Raw genomic sequence first — 17,260 nt, 5'->3', positions numbered from 1 at the left:
TTAGTCTGGAGAGGAGAAGGCTGAGAGAGGATCTGATCAATGTCTGTCAACATCTGAGGGGTGAGGGGCAAGAGGAAGGTGCCAGGCTCTTGTCAGTGGTGCCCAGAAAGAGGACAGGGAATAATGGAGATAAGCTGGAACCCAGGAGGTTCCACCTCATCATGAGGAGAAAATTCTTTGGTGTGAGGGTGCTGGAGGCCTGGAGCAGGCTGCCCATGGAGGTTGTGGAGTCTCCTTCTCTGGAGACTTTCAAAGCCAACCTGGATGTGTTCCTGTGTTGCCTTGCCCTAGGTGACCCTGCTCTGGCAGGGGGCTTGGACTCAATGATCTCCAGAGATCCCTTCTGTGATGCTGTGGCCAGCCCAGCCCAGTTTAGCACCAATCAAGCCCTTGTCCTACCACATGCTAGGATACCCCTTGACTGGGATTAATCTGGGCTTCATCTGAGCTTCCTTCACCTCACACATGTCCTCCTCCAGCTGAGCTCCTCCTCCCCTCCTGCTGGTGGCCCCAGTGTTCCCAGCTTTACCCAGCACACCTTTTGGACCAGCTCATCCCAGTTCCCCTGGCCTGGAGGTTGAAGTCCTCGGTGCCCAGGCCAGGCTGTGCATCCCATCCTCCAGAGAGCAGCCATCTCCCCAGGAAATCCCTCACAGACTCCCAGGAGTATGCTGCTCACAGCCACCTCCTTCCTCCCCACACAGCCTGAGCTGTCAGCAACAGGAGCCCCATGGCACCACCACCCCCACAGTGTGCTGGAGCCCCATGGCACCACCCCACAGTGTGTTGGCTGCCAGCTCAGACCCACAGCAGATGGGCAGGAGGGAGCAGAGGCTCTTCACCTGCTGGTGGTACAGAGATGCCAGCTTGTAGTCCTTGTTGAACTCAGCTTCCCGAGCACAAAGCCAGAGCTGCTCCTGGGTTGTGTGGGATGGAGGGGCTGGAGGAGCAGGTTCCTCAAACAGGAGCTGGCAGGGAGGGAGACAATGTTAGCCCTGGAAAGGGTAAGGGTGGTTGGTGTGATCCCAGTCCTGCAGCAGCTCCCAGTCCAGCACTGTGGCAGCACAGGCTGGGTGGGTTGGAAAGGGAAAGCCAAAGCTGCCCCAGCTCCTGGATGTGCTGGGCCTGGGCACCTCTGCTGCCAGGGACAGGGCAACACCCTCTCACAGACTGCTTTGGGCTGGAAGGGACCTTCAAAGCTCATCTCCTCTCCAGGCTGAACAACCCCAACTCTCCCAGCCTGGCCTCCCAGCAGAGGGCTTCCACCCTCCCAGCACTGCTGTGGCCTTTGTGCCAAGCCCTGGCCCAGTGAAGTTGTGTCCCAGAGCCCTCCAGTTTCTGCCTACCTGGTTCAGGGCAATGTGCATCTGCTGCACCAGGTACACATAGAGCTCACTGAGGAAGGCCTGGAGTTGCTCCTGGCTCTCAAACCCTGTGGTCTTCAGGTACTTCTCCCTCACAATGTTCACTACAGCATACTGTGGAGACATGAGAGGCTTGGACAAGGCAGGACCCCTCTGCTCCCCCACAGCTCCATAATGACACAGAGCCACAGCCTGCTGCTTCCTCCTGAAGCTCCAGCTTGGTTGTGAGGAAGAAACCCAGCCCAGCATCAACACAAGTCAGAAAAGCAAGCAGGGGACAGTTCCCAGCCCACCTCCCAGCCCTGGCTCTCCCTGACACACCAGTGTCCATTTAGGGACAGCCTGTGGCAAGGGTGATCCCCCTGGTACAGAAGTGAGGTCTCTGGGCACAGCACAGCCAGGGCAAAGCACTGACAGAGGGAAGCCCTCAGGATGGGCTGGCAGCATGCAGGAGCAGCCAGCTCTGCCTGCCTCAGGCCCTGAGCATGGGGCACAGGGATGTGACCAGCTCTGGAGACTGCTCTGCTTAGTGGCTCTCCTGGAATGTGACCAAAGCAGCTTGGTGCCTGCTCTGTAAGAGGACTTCTGGAGCAACATGAAGATGATCAGAGGCTGGAGAAGCTCCCCTGTGGGGACAGGCTGGGAGAGTTGGGGCTATGCAGCCTGGAGAAGAGAAGGCTCCAGGCAGACCTCAGAGCAGCCTTCCAGTACCTGAAGGGGCTCCAGAAGAGCTGGGGAGGGACTTTGGACAAGGGCTGGGAGTGGCAGGCTGAGGGACAATGGCTTTGAGCTGGGAGAGGGGAGAGTGAGAGTGGAGAGGAAGAAGAAATTGTTTGCAGTGAGGGTGGGGAGACACTGGCACAGGTTTCCCAGGGAGGCTGTGGCTGCCTCCTGCCTGGAGGTGTTGCAGGCCAGGCTGGATGAGGCCTTGATCAGCCTGTGCTGGTGGGAGGTGTCCCTGCCCATGGCAGGGGGTTGGAGCTGGGTGAGCTTGAAGCTCCCTTCCAACCCAACCCATTCCATGATTCTGTGAGGAAGTTTCCAGCATGCAGCAGCAGCTCCAGAAGCTGCCAGGCACAAAGCAGGTTAAGGAAAGTAAAAAGCAGAGAAGGATTCCTCACCTTCAGCTGCTCCTTGAAAGCAAAATATTTCCCAGAGATGTTGAGCTCAAAGCAGAGCTGATGCTTCTGATCCTCCAGGGTCTGGTGGTCAATGGCTTCCTGCTCAGGCAGCTGCTTCCCAAACAGCTCCTGGTACTCCTCCAGGATGGAGACAGCAATGCTGGTGACATGGTTGTGATAATCTTCCACAGCCTAGGAAAGAAATAACTCCAACTCAACACTCATGCCACCAACCTTGGGACCTGTTGGAGATGCCAGAGGCCACCCCTGCCATAAACTCCACCTGACACAGTCTTAGTCTGGCACTCAGCTGTCCTGCCCATGCCTGAGGGCTGACAAAATACCCACATGTAAAGACAAAAGATCTTCATTATCTCCACAGGTCAGTGCAGTATCTTCAGAATCAGATACTGCTCCTGCTGGATTTTACAGACACAAGTCAGGATCTCAGTCCTTGTCTGTAGCAGTGTAACTGCTTGGGAGTCAAACAGATCTCATTGCTGAGGGCTTTGTAAACCCAGCAGTCTGCAATCCCAGAGCCCCAGCAGGGTGTGGTTGGAAGGGACCTCTGGAGCTCCCCCAGCCCAAGCCCTGCCCCAGCAGGGCACCCACAGCACAATGCCCAGGGGGGGTTGGAAGCTCTCCACACAAGGACACTCCACAACCTCTCTGGCCAGCCTGCTCCAGCCCTCCAGCACCCTCACACCAAACAACTTTCTCCTCCTGCTCACATCCAACCTCCTGCCTGACACTTTGTGCCCCTTGCCCCTTGTGCTGGCCCTGGGCACCACTGAGCAGAGTCTGGCCCCAGCCTCTTGCCCCCTACCCACAGCTCCTTTAGCTCTTGCTGAGCATTGCTCAGCTGCCCTCTGGGGCTGCTCTTCTGCAGGCTCTCAGCCCCAGGGCTCTCAGCCTTTGCTCCTCACAGAGCTGCTCCATGCCCCTCAGCAGCTTTGCATCTCATAATCTGGGGGGCATAATCTCCATCATCTCAGCTTCCCCCCACCAACAATCAGCACTCCAGACAGCCCAGCACAAACCAATCCTGCAGCAGCAGAGGGGCAGTTACTGAAGTGCTGCTTCTTTCCCCACTGTTGCTTTCAGTTTCCCATCAGCCAGGGGCCACCCAAGGCTATTCTCCTTCCACAGCTGTAGACACAGAAGCCAAGCAGGTTCTCAGACTGTTTCCTGTGGATGTCATGCACACAAAAGTCCTCAAAAATTCTGGTTGGGGCTGATTCTGTCCATGTTTGTCTGGGTCTGATGGAGCCCCTGAGTTAGTCTGGGACAAAAACCTGTTGGGAGTGCTCCAGGTAAACATGGAGGCTACCAGACCCTGTTTCTCCAGCAGCCTGTTTCCTTCCAGACACCCACACACTGCTGCCTTCCCTGCCTTGGCTACATCTGTCCCCTTCATATGGGCTGCCAACATGAGTCACATAGCCCAGCAATGATTTCCCAAGGTGGATGTGCAGATAACACCTCCTGAAGTCTTATTTTCTGTCTGTTTTCTCTTCAGACATCATCTACACATTGCTGTGGAGCATGAAGATTCTTCTGTGTGAGGGAGGTGAGGGCAGGCTGAGGTGGCAGTGGTGGCAAGGCCACAGGTTCCTGCAGGTACCTTCTTGGCTCCTGAAGTCCGAGGAGGCAGGGGAGGGCGAGGAGGAATCATCTCCTTGATCCTGTCAAGGAGAGGACAGGAGAGATCAGTCAGACCCTCTGCCAGCACTGCTGGCTTGTCCTGAGCCCTGGCAGGGGGAGGGCTCCAGCCTGTCCCTGAGGCACCTGACAGGAACCTGGGCAGGGGCACAGGAAGCCTCAGACCCAGAATGGCCTGGAAGCCCAGGCTGCTGTGGCACCACCTGCAGCTCCCCAAGGCAGAGCCTTTCCCACCACCCAGGAGGGCTCTTTTGTCAGGCCTGGCATCTGCAGCTGCACGTGGCAGGTGAAGGAGGAATTCCACTGAACTGATGCAAGCTGTGGCCAAGTGGAGATGGTAGAAAAAGGGGCAGGAGAAGATCTGTTCTAAGCAGGGTTCACCTTCCTCAGCCTCTTCTTTCTAGAACACAGAAAGGAGCAAGCAGGCCACGCACAGAGCTTCCGTTCACATGACTGCTGCTCATGGTCCTGGTTGAGAGGGAGCAGCTGCACTTGGAGACCCAGAGCACTGCTTGGGTTGGGAGAGGCCTCTAAGATCATCCAGTCCAACCATCAACCCAACACCACCATGGCCACCAAACCCTGTCCCCAGGTGCCCATGCCACACGTTTCTTGCACACCTCCAGGGGTGGTGACTTCACACTTCCCTGGGCAGCCTGCTCCAGTCCCTGACCAGAGCAGGCTGGAAGAGGCCTTTAAGATCATCAACATTACCAACTCTGCTGCTGAACCATGTTCCTCAGCACCACCATCCCCATGGAGCTGAAATCCCTCCAGGAGTCAGCTACTTCCCTGGGCAGCCTCACCAGGTCCTGACAACCCTTGCAGTGGAAGGGTTGGTTTGCTTGGATTCCTTCTACAAGAGTCTGAGGGCTTCGTGCTCCCCTCTCTACCAGAGCCATTTGAAGGCCCCAGGCTCCAGCAAGCCAGACCAGAGTGGATTTAGGCAGAGCCTCCTGCCCCATGCACAGAGCCACTTGTTACCCTTCATGCACTTGCTGCACTTTCTTATTTTGTTCACTAAATGAGACCAAAAAGACCCTTCCTAGGCTGCAACACAGCAGGGACAGGGAGAAACTGACAGAAATCAGACAGCTGGAAGACTCCTGGCAGCAGAGAGAGCTTCTAACTAAGCTAAAAAACTAACCTGAGGCCAGCAGGAGCAGGGCAGGGATTGTGCCCATGTCATCAACACTGGGAAGGCCACAGCTCAAATCCTGGGCTCAGTTCTGTGTTCCTCACCCCAAGAAAGACATTGAGGGCTGAAGCAGGTCCAGAGAAGTGCAACAAAGCTGGGGAAGGGTCTGGAGAATAGGACTGGGGAGGAGCAGCTGAGGGAGCTGGGGGTGTTGAGCCTGGAGAAGAAGAGGCTGAGGGAGACCTCATTGCTCTCTGCAGCTCCCTGAGAGGAGGCTGGAGCCAGGTGGGGGTTGGGCTCTGCTCCCAAGAAAGAAGCAACAGGACACGAGGAAATGGCCTCAAGCTGTCCCAGGGGAGGTCATGAGGAACAATTTCTTCCCCTTGAGGGTTGTCTGGACCTGGCCCAGGCTGCCCTGGGCAGTGGTGGAGTTCCCATCCCTGGAGGGGTTTCAGAGCTGTGTAGCTGTGGTACTGAGGGTCCTGGCTCAATGGTACCCTGGCAGTGTTGAGGTAATGCTTGGACTTGGTCTTTCCAACCAAACCTATTTTATGGTTCTGTGTTTCTAATATTGTGAGAAAACTTCTGAAAAGCCAAAAAAGCCAAAGCCCAATGCTGCAGGGCAGCCACAGCAGGGGCACTGCAGCCACAGCAGGGGTGCCCAGGACACTCTATGCTGGTTGCCAGTCCTGAGCAGGCAGTTGGACATCCCATGCCAGAGGTTACCCACAGAGATTAAGGGGAAACAAAGCCCAGCTGGGAATGCAGACACTGCTGTGCTGCTCTGGTGTCTCCTTTCTGGGAGGGCTGGCAGGAAGGTGCCAGCTCAGATGAATCCTGGTGTTTTCCCAGCACACCAGATGCCTTCTCCTAAGCAAGTCTGGCCAAACTCTCCCCCTGACTGGGGGCTTTGGCCCAGGTCCTCAGCTGTCCTTCCAGAGCAGTCTGTCCCTGCTGCAGAGGTTCCAGCAGGGCTTTACCCACCGTCTGCTGAGCTCCTCATGTGACCGCCTGGCTACCAGGGCCTTGTCCATCTTTATCTCCAGCAGCAGGAAGGTTCCTGCCTCAGCATATTGCTGTGGAGACAAACATTGCTCCCTCAGTGTTGTGCTGCCCAGAGCCATGTCTGGCAGCATGAAAGTCTGAGCATGGAGATAGAGATCTGCAGCAAATCCTCTTTCGGGCTGCAGCGAAGGAGCTGCCCTGGGAGTGATTTACAGCAGCAGGATTCAGCTGACAGAGAGCAGCCTGGCAAAAAGCAGGGAGCTCAGAGGCTCCATCTGCCACACAACGAATCCTGCTTTCAGCAAGCTATCAGAGATTCACAGAATGGGCTGGGTTGGAAGGCAGCTTCAAGACCATCCAACTCCAACACCCTGCCATGGGCAGGGACACCTCCCACCAGCCCTGGCTGCTCAAGGCCTCATCCAGCCTGGCCTGCAACACCTCCAGGCACAGGCAGCCACAGCCTCCCTGGGCAACCTGTGCCAGTGTCTCGAGACCCACCCTCACTCCAAACAATTTCTTCCTCCTATCCACTCTCACTCTCCCCTCTCCCAGCTCAAAGCCATTGTCCCTCATCCTGGCACTCCCAGCCCTTGTCCAAAGTCCTTCCCCAGCTCTCCTGGAGCCCCTTCAGATACTGGAAGGCTGCTCTGAGGTCTGCCTGGAGCCTTCTCTTCTCCAGGCTCCATTAGAAGGAACCCTTTCAGCTAACCCCTTGGCTATTGACAGAGACCTTCCAGCCCCGTGGCAAGCTGCCCTCCAGCTGGACACCACTGGGAGCACTCCAGGTCAGCATCTCCATAAAACATCAGCTGCTGACTGACTCTTGAGGGGTTTCATTGTGTGAAAGGTAGGAGCCAGCAGCATAGTGCAGGTCTAGCAGCACTGCCTTGCCTTGCCCCTTTCCTTGCCTTCCCCCTTCCCTTGCCTTGCCTTCCCTTCCCCATAATTACCTGTGCATCAAGGCTGGGACTGGCCATGCTGTCAGCTTCTACAGAAGCATCTGAATTCTGGATTTTGGCCACAGTGGACCTCTGTTAAAGCAAAGGGAAAGACATCTCTTGTTTCAGCCTCAGTAACCCTCACACCTCCACAAGCAGTGGTTGGACTCCATGGTTTTAAAGCTCTTTTCCAGCCCAAAGGATTGCATCACTCCAAGGTGAGGATGTGGGTGGGCACTTGCTCAGGCAGCCTGAAGCTGCTGAGGATCTCCCAGCTGGCTGAGGCAGCACCCTCTCAGTTCCTGGTTTCTGCACCTCTGAGGTGGCAGTGGAGCAGGCACCTTGGGAGGGGCCCCTCTAGACCTTACCCTTTGGATGAGAGGTTTCTCTTTGTCTTCTTTCTGAGCCTTGCTGGGACTGCCAGTTCCTGGGGTCAATGACCCTTCCTTATTCAGACTGAGCTGTGTCCTGAGATCCTGGAAAGCACTGTGCTGCCTTTTGGTCTGGAAAAGAGAAAAGAGGGAGCAGAGGGAATCAAGGGGCCAGCTGGCCTTTCCCAACCCTCTATCTTAACCCCTTCTGTGGCAAAACACATTGTCAGGGTCCTGCATGCATGAAGAAGCTGTGCAGCCTCATCCTCCCCTCCTAGGAGTTCAGCTGGTGGTGCTCAAGGCCAGCTCTGATACCACAGAGCTGTGAAGCCTCAGCTTAGGCTATCACAGAATCCTAGAATGGTTTGGGTTGGAGAAGCCCTCTGAGATCATCCAGTCCAACATCAACCCAACCCCACCATGGCCACCAAACCCTGTCCCCAAGTGCCATGGCCACACCTTGCTGAAACATCTCCAGGGATGGGGACTCCACCACCTCCCTAGGCAGCTCGTGCCAGTCCCTGACCACTCTGGCAGCAAACAAACTGTTCCTGATCTCCAACCTGAACCTCCACTGAGCTCCTGCAGCCTGGCCCAGGGAGAAGGGCTGTGACCCACCCAGCTCCTGCAGCCGGGCACCGTGGGGGCTGTGGGCAGGGCATGCAGGCTGTGCACCTGCCCTCCTGAAAGAACCTCAGGTCTGTGCTGGGAGCAGTGTGGGGAAAAGGAGCTCTAAGTGCCACTGGCAGGAACAGAGAGGGGGAGAACCACCAAGACAAATAAACCTCCAGTGACAGCTTCTGTGGTGGTTGCCTGGGGAAACGCTCCCCTGTCAGAGCCACTGTTTGCTCTTCCCAGCAAGGCAGCTCCTCTGCTCCTGCTCCAGGGAGAGAGGAGCCTGCCCCAGCCCTCCCTCTCTGCTGCTGCCACAGAAGGCAGTGCAGTGAGATTCAGAGCCTCTCTCGGCTCCCAGAGCTGCTTCTGCACTCTCAAAATTCCTCAGCCCTTAACAAGTCTGCACCTGGAAGCTTCTCTGGCCTCCTCCAGCATCAGAAGTTTCAAAGCCAGCCTCCAGCACCACACTGCCTGCTCCCAACCCCCACACTGCCTGCTCCCAACCCCCCACACTGCCTGCTCCTAAACCCCACACTGCCTGCTCCCAGCCCCCACACTGCCTGCTCCCAGCCCCCACACTGCCTGCTCCTAAACCCCACACTGCCTGCTCCCAGCCCCCACACTGCCTGCTCCCAGCCCCCACACTGCCTGCTCCTAAACCCCACACTGCCTGCTCCCAAACCCCACACTGCCTGCTCCCAACCCCCCACACTGCCTGCTCCCAACCCCCCACACTGCCTGCTCCCACAACCCCAACACTGCCTGCTCCTAAACCCCACACTGCCTGCTCCCACACCCCCAACACTGCCTGCTCCCAAGCCCCACACTGCCTGCTCCCACACCCCCAACACTGCCTGCTCCCAAGCCCCACACTGCCTGCTCCCAAACCCCCACACTGCCTGCTCCCAACCCCCACACTGCCTGCTCCCACACCCCCAACACTGCCTGCTCCCAAGCCCCACACTGCCTGCTCCCAAACCCCACACTGCCTGCTCCCAAACCCCCACACTGCCTGCTCCCAAACCCCCACACTGCCTGCTCCCAACCCCCCACACTGCCTGCTCCCAAACACCCAACACTGCCTGCTCCCACACCCCCAACACTGCCTGCTCCCAACCCCCACACTGCCTGCTCCCAAGCCCCACACTGCCTGCTCCCAAACCCCCAACACTGCCTGCTCCTAAACCCCACACTGCCTGCTCCTAAACCCCACACTGCCTGCTCCCAAACCCCCAACACTGCCTGCTCCCAACCCCCAACACTGCCTGCTCCCAAACCCCCAACACTGCCTGCTCCCAAACCCCCAACACTGCCTGCTCCCAACCCCCACACTGCCTGCTCCCAACCCCCACCACTGCCTGCTCCCAAACCTCCAACACTGCCTGCTCCCAACCCCCACACTGCCTGCTCCCAAACCTCCAACACTGCCTGCTCCCAACCCCCACACTGCCTGCTCCCAAACCCCCAACACTGCCTGCTCCCAAACCCCCAACACTGCCTGCTCCCAACCCCCACACTGCCTGCTCCCAACCCCCACACTGCCTGCTCCCAAACCTCCAACACTGCCTGCTCCCAACCCCCACACTGCCTGCTCCCAAACCTCCAACACTGCCTGCTCCCAACCCCCACACTGCCTGCTCCCAACCCCCACACTGCCTGCTCCCACACCCCCAACACTGCCTGCTCCCAACCCCCACACTGCCTGCTCCCACACCCCCAACACTGCCTGCTCCCAAACACCCAACACTGCCTGCTCCCAACCCCCACACTGCCTGCTCCCAAACCCCCACACTGCCTGCTCCCAAACCCCCAACACTGCCTGCTCCCAACCCCCACACTGCCTGCTCCCAACCCCCACACTGCCTGCTCCCAGACCCCCAACACTGCCTGCTCCCAACCCCCACACTGCCTGGCTCTCCGGTTATGCTCTCACCTTCTCCAGCACCTGGCTGTCCTGGTAGCTGCAGACAGGGAAAGCCCCTCGGATGCACTTGACCCCAGGGCAGAGCAAAGGCACCATGTTGACGTAGGCCACCCCATGGAAGGAGATCTGCTTGTCCTCATCTCCCTGGAAACACAGAGCAAGGACTGAGACACTGAGCAGCCTTGACTCTCTTGAAGGAAAGAAGGTCACTGGTCCCATGAAGAGGAGGCCACACAGCAAACCTGATGAGCCAGTGGCTCCCTGGCACAGAGCTGAGAAGAGTGGAGCTGTTTGATATGGAGGGTACCCATTTGATCCCAGTGCCTACAGGGCAGCTTTTCCAGTGCCCACACTCTGCCAGCCCTCAGGGAGGTCTGTTGGAGCTAGTGCTGCAGAACTGCCAACAGCGTGGTTAGAAATCCAACTGAACCCCACTAGAACTGTGCAGCTTGGGGGTTGAAGTAAGGTACCCAAGGAGGTCTGGGGCCCAGGCTAGCAGCACTCTCAGTGCAGGGGACAAGGATCTCCAGCAGAGCTGCAAAACCCTGGCAGCAGTGAGTGCTGGAAGGGATTGATCCCAGCTTGTGTTGAGGCTCTGGGGAAACATTTCTCAGTGAGCTCTATGTGTACCTCATGCAGCAGACGCAGGTTGCCCTGAACCAAGAAAGAGAAACTGGGGGGGTCTGGGACATCACTAGGGGTCCAGGGCTTGGCACAAAAGCCACAAAGATGATCCAAGGGTGGAAGCCCTCTGCTGGGAGGCCAGGCTGGGAGAGTTGGGGTTGTTCAGCCTGGAGAGGAGAAGGCTCCAGGGAGACCTTCTGGTGGTCTTGCAGTGCTTCAAGAAGTCAGAAGAAAGCTGGGGACAGAGTTTTTCTCATGGCCTGTTGGGACAGGCCAAGGGGGGATGGCTGGAAGTGAAAGAGGGAGACTGAGAGTGGAGAGAAGGGAGAAATGTTTGGCAGTGAGGGTGGGGAGAGCCTGGCCCAGGCTGCCCAGAGAGGTGGGAGCTGCCCCATGGCTGGCAGCAGTGCAGGGCAGGTTGGTTGGGGCTGGGAGCAGCCTGCTCTGGCTGCAGCTGTCCCTGCTGGCTGCAGGGCTTGGACTGGGTGAGCTTTAAAGGTCCCTTCCAGCCCAAAGCAGTCTTTGACTCTATGACTTTGCCCTGAAACAGCTTAGGAGCTCTCACAGCCAGCTGCCAGGAGCAGCACCAAGGGGATGTTTCTGTCAGATGACCTTAGTTCATGCACAAAAGCAAAACTTATCCACACCTCAAGCAAGAAGGCACAGAATTCCTTCCAGATGTTTCAAAATCCCAGCAGCTCAGTGAGTTACCTTAGCTCTCAGAAGCACCCTCCCCACCCAGCTCCCACAGCCCATCAGAAAGGAAAACATCTGATCCTTTGTCTGTTCAGCAGCTCTGTGAGGCCAGTGATTCCCTTTACAAAGGCTCCAGCCCTCTGACTGGCTTTGGCAGGTTCAAGCCTGTGTTGGGTATCACAAAGGCACTGAAAACAAAAATCTTGGTGAATTGACAAGCCAGGCCAGCACATCCCCCCCTGCTCTCACCTTGTCAGCTTTGCTGCTTTTCCCTTTGCTGGGTGAGGCCAGGGCCACCCTGCAGAGCTCCACAGGCCAGTACTGGCACTCCAAGATGTGCTGCTGCAGGCTGAAGGCACAAGAAGGACACTGAGAAGGGGCAGGAACCAAGCCTGAGAACCACCCCCTCTCCCTTCTGCTCTGAAACATCCCCACACTTGGGTTTGCTCCCACCCAGGCCACATAAACATGTGCTTGGGGCAGGCTTGGGAAACACAGCAGAGACTGGAGCTCCCCCAGCCCAAGCCCTGCTCCAGCAGGGCACCCACAGCACAATGCCCAGGAGCACAATGCCCAGGGGGGGTTGGAAGCTCTCCACACAAGGACACTCCACAACCTCTCTGGCCAGCCTGCTCCAGCCCTCCAGCACCCTCACACCAAACAACTTTCTCCTCCTGCTCACATCCAACCTCCTGCCTGCCACTTTGTGCCCCTTGCCCCTTGTGCTGGCCCTGGGCACCACTGAGCAGAGTCTGGCCCCAGCCTCTTGCCCCCTACCCACAGCTCCTTTAGCTCTTGCTGAGCATTGCTCAGCTGCCCTCTGGGGCTGCTCTTCTGCAGGCTCTCAGCCCCAGGGCTCTCAGCCTTTGCTGCTCACAGAGCTGCTCCAGGCCCCTCAGCAGCTCTGCAGCCTCCCCTGGGCTCTCTCCAGCACTTCTCTGTCTCTCCTGAACTGAGGAGCCCAGAGCTGTACATTTTGCTCTCCATCCACACCAGTGGGTGCAGTTATGGCACAAGTAGCTAAAAAGCAATTGAGAGCTAATCCCATGCCAGGTGCTTTGTCCCCAGCACGCTGGGCGGGAGCTCCTCAGCTGCCTTACTGGAGCACAGCAGCAGCATCCAGGTACCAACGCCTTTCCACATCCCACACGATCCTCTTCCTGCTTTCTGCTTGGGTCCTAAACTCCCTGTCCTGTGAGAAACAGCAGGTGGTTAGAACCAGGACAACAGTCTCCAGAGCCTGCATCTTCCCCAGATCATCTCCCAGAATGGTTCCTGGGGGAGAACAGAGGTGTCCAACCCCCCACACAGCAAGGCCACCTTAGCCAAGTGTCCTGCAGGCACCAGAGCTCAGCTCACAAGGAGGTAACACAACTCCAAGCCCAGCAGCTCAGCAGCAGGCAGCTTCCTGGGGACTAGAAGCACCCAGGGAAGCCTCCTGGGCCTGCTCTCCCAGGGGAACCCTCTCCTTGTCTGAACACTCTGCAGAGAACCCACCACCCACATTTTCCTGCCCTCCCAAGGCTCTGCAGGTCCTTCTCAGCCCCTTCAGAGAGCCCTGCTGGTTCTCTTCCAGCCACCTCCCTCACCTCTGGCTTGTTGAGCTCTCCATCCTCATCCTCAAAGGGACCACCAAGGATGAAGGAGCTGGGGATGCTGAGAGCTCCAGGGGCCAGGATGTTATCAAGGGGCCATTTCCTGGGGCGGGGCAATGGCTCCTTCTCACCAGCCAGCTTCAGGATGCCATTCTTGAAGACCAAAGGGAAGTCCTGCTAGAGAGACATGAGAGGGAAAAGACTTTTCATCACCAGCAGGAGCAGCAGCAAGCACCAGCTGCTCTGAGCTGCACCTAAAAGAACAAAACAGCAGTGCAGGGGCCTGGCTTGGAAAAGCTGCTCAAGCACACACAGAATGGAGAGAAAATAAATAGCCACGTGGAGAAAAAACACAAAACCCTGGCAGCTGCCAAGCAGACCTTCATTTGTGACAAACAGCATGCCACACGCACCCTGAGCACTCACACCCCTGTGCTGGGCACTGCTGAGGCCACACCTGGAGTGCTGGGTGCAGTTTTGTGCCACTCACTCCAAGGACATTGAGGAGCTGGAGCAGGTCCAGAGAAGGGCAAGAGAGCTGGGGAAGGGTCTGGAGAAGAGGGCTGGGGACAAGCAGCTGAGGGAGCTGGGGGTGTTGAGCCTGGAGAAGAGGAGGCTGAGGGAGACCTCATTGCTCTCTACAGCTCCCTGAGAGGAGGCTGGAGCCAGGAGGGGGTTGGGCTCTGCTCCCAAGGACAGGGCAAGGGGCAATGGCTTCAAATTGCTCCAGGGGAGGGTTTGGGTTGGCTATGAGGAACAATTTCTTCCCCAGAAGGGCTGTCAAGGCCAGGTCCAGGCTGCCCAGGGCAGCTATGGAGTCCCTATCCCTGGGGGGGGTTCCAGAGCTGTGTAGCTGTGGTGCTGAGGGCCATGGCTCAGTGGTGCCTTGGCAGTGCTGGAGTAAGGCTTGGACTGGATGGTCTCAAAGTCCTCTCCCAACCTAAACCACTCCATGACTTCCTGGTTCTAAAGGCTGCTGTTGCACAAGTACAGGAGCTGGGCACCCCATGTGCCTGGCCACTGTTCCACAGAGGGAGAACAATAAATTCTGCAGCAGCTAAATCCCTCTCAGCATGCCTGGAGCAGTTCTCACCTCTCCAGGTACTGGTACTTGCAGACCAGCTATGTAGTTCTGCAGGGGTCCTGCTGAGGCAAAAGCTTCAGGGATAGAGTAAGCTGCCTCCAAGGTGATGCTCAGCAGGTTCCCACTGGAAATCTGGGCTGCAGAAAGCAGGGGCTCTGAGGTGCACACTATCACTTCAAGGCCACCCTGTGAGACAAGGATAAAGCAGAGCCAGTAACCATCCAGTTAGAACTCTCCTGCTCTTGAGGGAGAAGCTGAGAAGCCAAGGTCAGAATGTATCATCTTAGCTTCTTCCTCACCTCAGGTGGAAAAGAGAAGAGAGCAGCACAGGAAAGGAATATTCATCATCAATTTGTCTGAATTGTGCTGTTTGCCTGCTTGAGGCATGGAATGTGCCCCAAGGGAGCCAGGGAAGAAGAGTCAGGGGCTCCCAAAACGAGCCAGAGGGAAGGAGCATCAGGGATGATGGCAAACAATGACTTTGCTGTGGTGATTCAGAGAGTGCCAAGCTCAGGCCCCATCTTCACACAGGCTGTAATTCCCTGTCCCAGCCCTGGCTGGCTGGGGTGAGATGCAAAACCAGCTGTTCAGCAGTTATTATCTCTCCTCCCTAATGAGACACCCCCACCCCCCTTACCTTGCTTACTCTGCAACACCTCTTAAACACAGAGGAGTTAATTCCACATCCAGCCCTCCAGCTGCCTCACAGTGCTAAGCACAGGCAGGCCAGCAGAAAAACCAGGCACATGTCCCAGCCCCATCCTTCACTCCCTGCTTTCTTCCCTGGGGACTCCTCAAGAGGCTGAGTGAAAGAGGACCTTGCAGGAGAGGCCATCAGAGCTTGTACAATAATGGACTATGAGAGGTTTGCTCCACAGCAGACAAATGAAGCAGGGCAGGCAGTGCTGCCTCTGCCTCTTGCTGTGTTTTCATCAAGAAGCTTTCCCCCTCCACTATTTTTTTTCCCAGGGTTATTTGGCAGCTGCCCACATGAACATTTCCCAGCACCACCTCACCTATGATAGGTGACTACGGACAGATGTCAAGTGGAGCAGGAAAGGCCTCCAAGCTCCTAGGGCACCTGTGCTGAGGGAGGTGGCTGAGTCACCCTCACCTTCCATCAAGGAGCAGCAGAGCCCCAGCCAGCCAAGGAGCAGTTCCAAACCCTACATACCTTGGCCTCAGGCTGAAGGCTCTCTGAGGGTGAGGCAGGCACTGCATACAAAGGAGCTGAGACCTTCAGTGAGCACTGTCCTGGGAAGACACAAGGATGAGGACAGCATAAATGAGAGCATCTGGAGAGAAATCATGGCCTGACTTCCAGTGCTGAGCTCCTGGTGCCAGCCCCTCTTTACCCTGCCCTGGGTGCTATGAAAGGCATCTTGACCAGGGCAGGTAAGTTTGAGTCAGGGACCATAAGCAAAGGTCAGAAAGTGCCAGGGTGCAAAAAGTGAGGCCAGGGTGGAAGATGTGGTGTGCTCAACCAGGGGAGATTCTCTGCTGTTAGGAGGCAATCAGATGGTTTACAATTCCTCTGCTCTAGAATCATGAAGGTTGGAAAAGACCTCTAAGATCATCAGGTCCTTACAGTGAGGGTGGGGAGACACTGGCACAGGTTGCCCAGGGAGGCTGTGGCTGCCTCCTGCCTGGAGGTGTTGAAGGCCAGGCTGGATGAGGCCTTGGGCAGCCTGGGCTGGTGGGAGGTGTCCCTGCCCGTGGCAGCAGGGTTGGAACCAGATCATCTTTACAGTCCCTTCTGTGATTCTACGAATGAGTGAAGTAAAACAGGGAGCAAGAAGTGCTGATGGAGGCTGTGGAAGTCAATGTCACACCTTGCAGCAGAGGCAGAAGGTCCACCACAGCTTGGCCAAGAGGCATGGTCTTATCCTTCTGCTTCTTGTCCTTTTGCAACACTTCTATCACTGTCACTAGAGAGATAAAAAGAGAGAGCAGCTGGAAGAGTTCCTCAGACCAGCAGGTCAGGGGCTGCAAAGGATCTGTGCAGCTCTGGCACATGCTGACACTTCATCTCCCAAGGCTGACAGGACAGGAGCCAAGGAGCACAGGCCAAGCTGAAAGGGCACTCTTCCAGCTAGCAGGGATGGGAAGAACAGGGCTGAGATCCCTCAGCAAAGAGCTCTTCTTGACCCAGTGAGTGCCAGGGCAAGCAGGCAGGCAGGGGGGAGGTGCTGGCAGGCAGGGGGGAGGTGCTGGCAGGCAGGGGGGAGGGGCAGGCAGGCAGGGGGGAGGGGCAGGCAGGCAGGGGGGAGGGGCAGGCAGGAAGGGGGGAGGTGCAGGCAGGCAGGGGGGAGGTGCAGGCAGGCAGGGGGGAGGGGCAGGCAGGCAGGGGGGAGGGGCAGGCAGCCTCAGGTACTTACAGAGCACAGGTTGCTGTGCCAGGTCCTGCAGGGTGATGGGGCCAGCAGGGCTGCACTCAAAGCTGCACTCAAAGTTGTACTTTGCTGTCCCATCTGGTGAGACATCAGCCTTGGAGGAGTCTCCCAGGATGCTCCCCTTGTACTCCACACACACCAGAGTGGCTGACACCTCACTTTTGATGGCTCTCTGTCCAGAAAGCAGCACCTTCAGCAGCTGGCTCCTCAGCAGCAGGCCCAGGATGAAAGCCACCTCTGGCAGGCAGCTCAGCCCAGCCCCAGGAGCAGGTTTATTGGTAGTGAAGAGGAGCAGAGCTTGGCCATGCTCAGACCTCACCCTTCCCTGTCTTTAGGAGGGAAACTGCCTGTTCACCATCCTGTGATGCCCCAAGGACATTATTAAGAGATGCAGCAGGGGAGATGGAGAGGTCCAAGCTTCACCCCAGGGAAAGGCAATGAAAGACACAGAATCCCAGAGTGCCAGCAGGGTGGGGCTGGAACACAAGGAAACTCCACAACCTCTCTGGGCAGCCTGCTCCAGGCCTCCAAGCACCCTCACACCAAACAAGTTTCTCCTTATTTTCCTTTTCCCCACATCTAAAGCCAATCCCCAAAGCCTCCCATTGACATTCCTGTGCTCCCAGGAAGCTTGAGAGCTGTCCCCTCCCAAGAAAGCAGCTCCTGAGCTGCACGGCTGAGCTTCCAGGACACTTGTGCCTATCACCTGGCTGCAGAATGCCTTGAA

At 57.1% G+C, this 17,260-nt stretch overlaps 1 protein-coding gene across 1 annotated transcript in view; it reads right to left on the bottom strand.

The window, feature by feature from the left end:
* CFAP70 (cilia and flagella associated protein 70) overlaps positions 1 to 17,260 on the bottom strand; it is a 33,057-nt gene that overhangs the window by 11,567 nt on the left and 4,230 nt on the right. Inside the window, exons 3-17 of the mRNA XM_054390899.1 lie at positions 16,519 to 16,705; positions 15,973 to 16,068; positions 15,315 to 15,394; positions 14,150 to 14,326; positions 13,051 to 13,233; positions 12,570 to 12,653; positions 11,924 to 11,945; positions 11,711 to 11,853; positions 10,151 to 10,285; positions 7,619 to 7,734; positions 6,270 to 6,455; positions 4,110 to 4,170; positions 2,486 to 2,677; positions 1,347 to 1,478; positions 843 to 968 (exon numbers count right to left, since the gene is read on the bottom strand). Coding sequence (XP_054246874.1) covers positions 843 to 968; positions 1,347 to 1,478; positions 2,486 to 2,677; positions 4,110 to 4,170; positions 6,270 to 6,455; positions 7,619 to 7,734; positions 10,151 to 10,285; positions 11,711 to 11,853; positions 11,924 to 11,945; positions 12,570 to 12,653; positions 13,051 to 13,233; positions 14,150 to 14,326; positions 15,315 to 15,394; positions 15,973 to 16,068; positions 16,519 to 16,705 — 1,920 coding nt within the window. The remainder of the gene's footprint in view (positions 1 to 842; positions 969 to 1,346; positions 1,479 to 2,485; positions 2,678 to 4,109; positions 4,171 to 6,269; positions 6,456 to 7,618; positions 7,735 to 10,150; positions 10,286 to 11,710; positions 11,854 to 11,923; positions 11,946 to 12,569; positions 12,654 to 13,050; positions 13,234 to 14,149; positions 14,327 to 15,314; positions 15,395 to 15,972; positions 16,069 to 16,518; positions 16,706 to 17,260) is intronic.

This window comes from Indicator indicator, chromosome 22 (assembly GCF_027791375.1).
Source record: "Indicator indicator isolate 239-I01 chromosome 22, UM_Iind_1.1, whole genome shotgun sequence".
Lineage (NCBI taxonomy): Eukaryota > Metazoa > Chordata > Aves > Piciformes > Indicatoridae > Indicator > Indicator indicator.
This window is presented reverse-complemented; position numbering and strand designations above follow the sequence as displayed.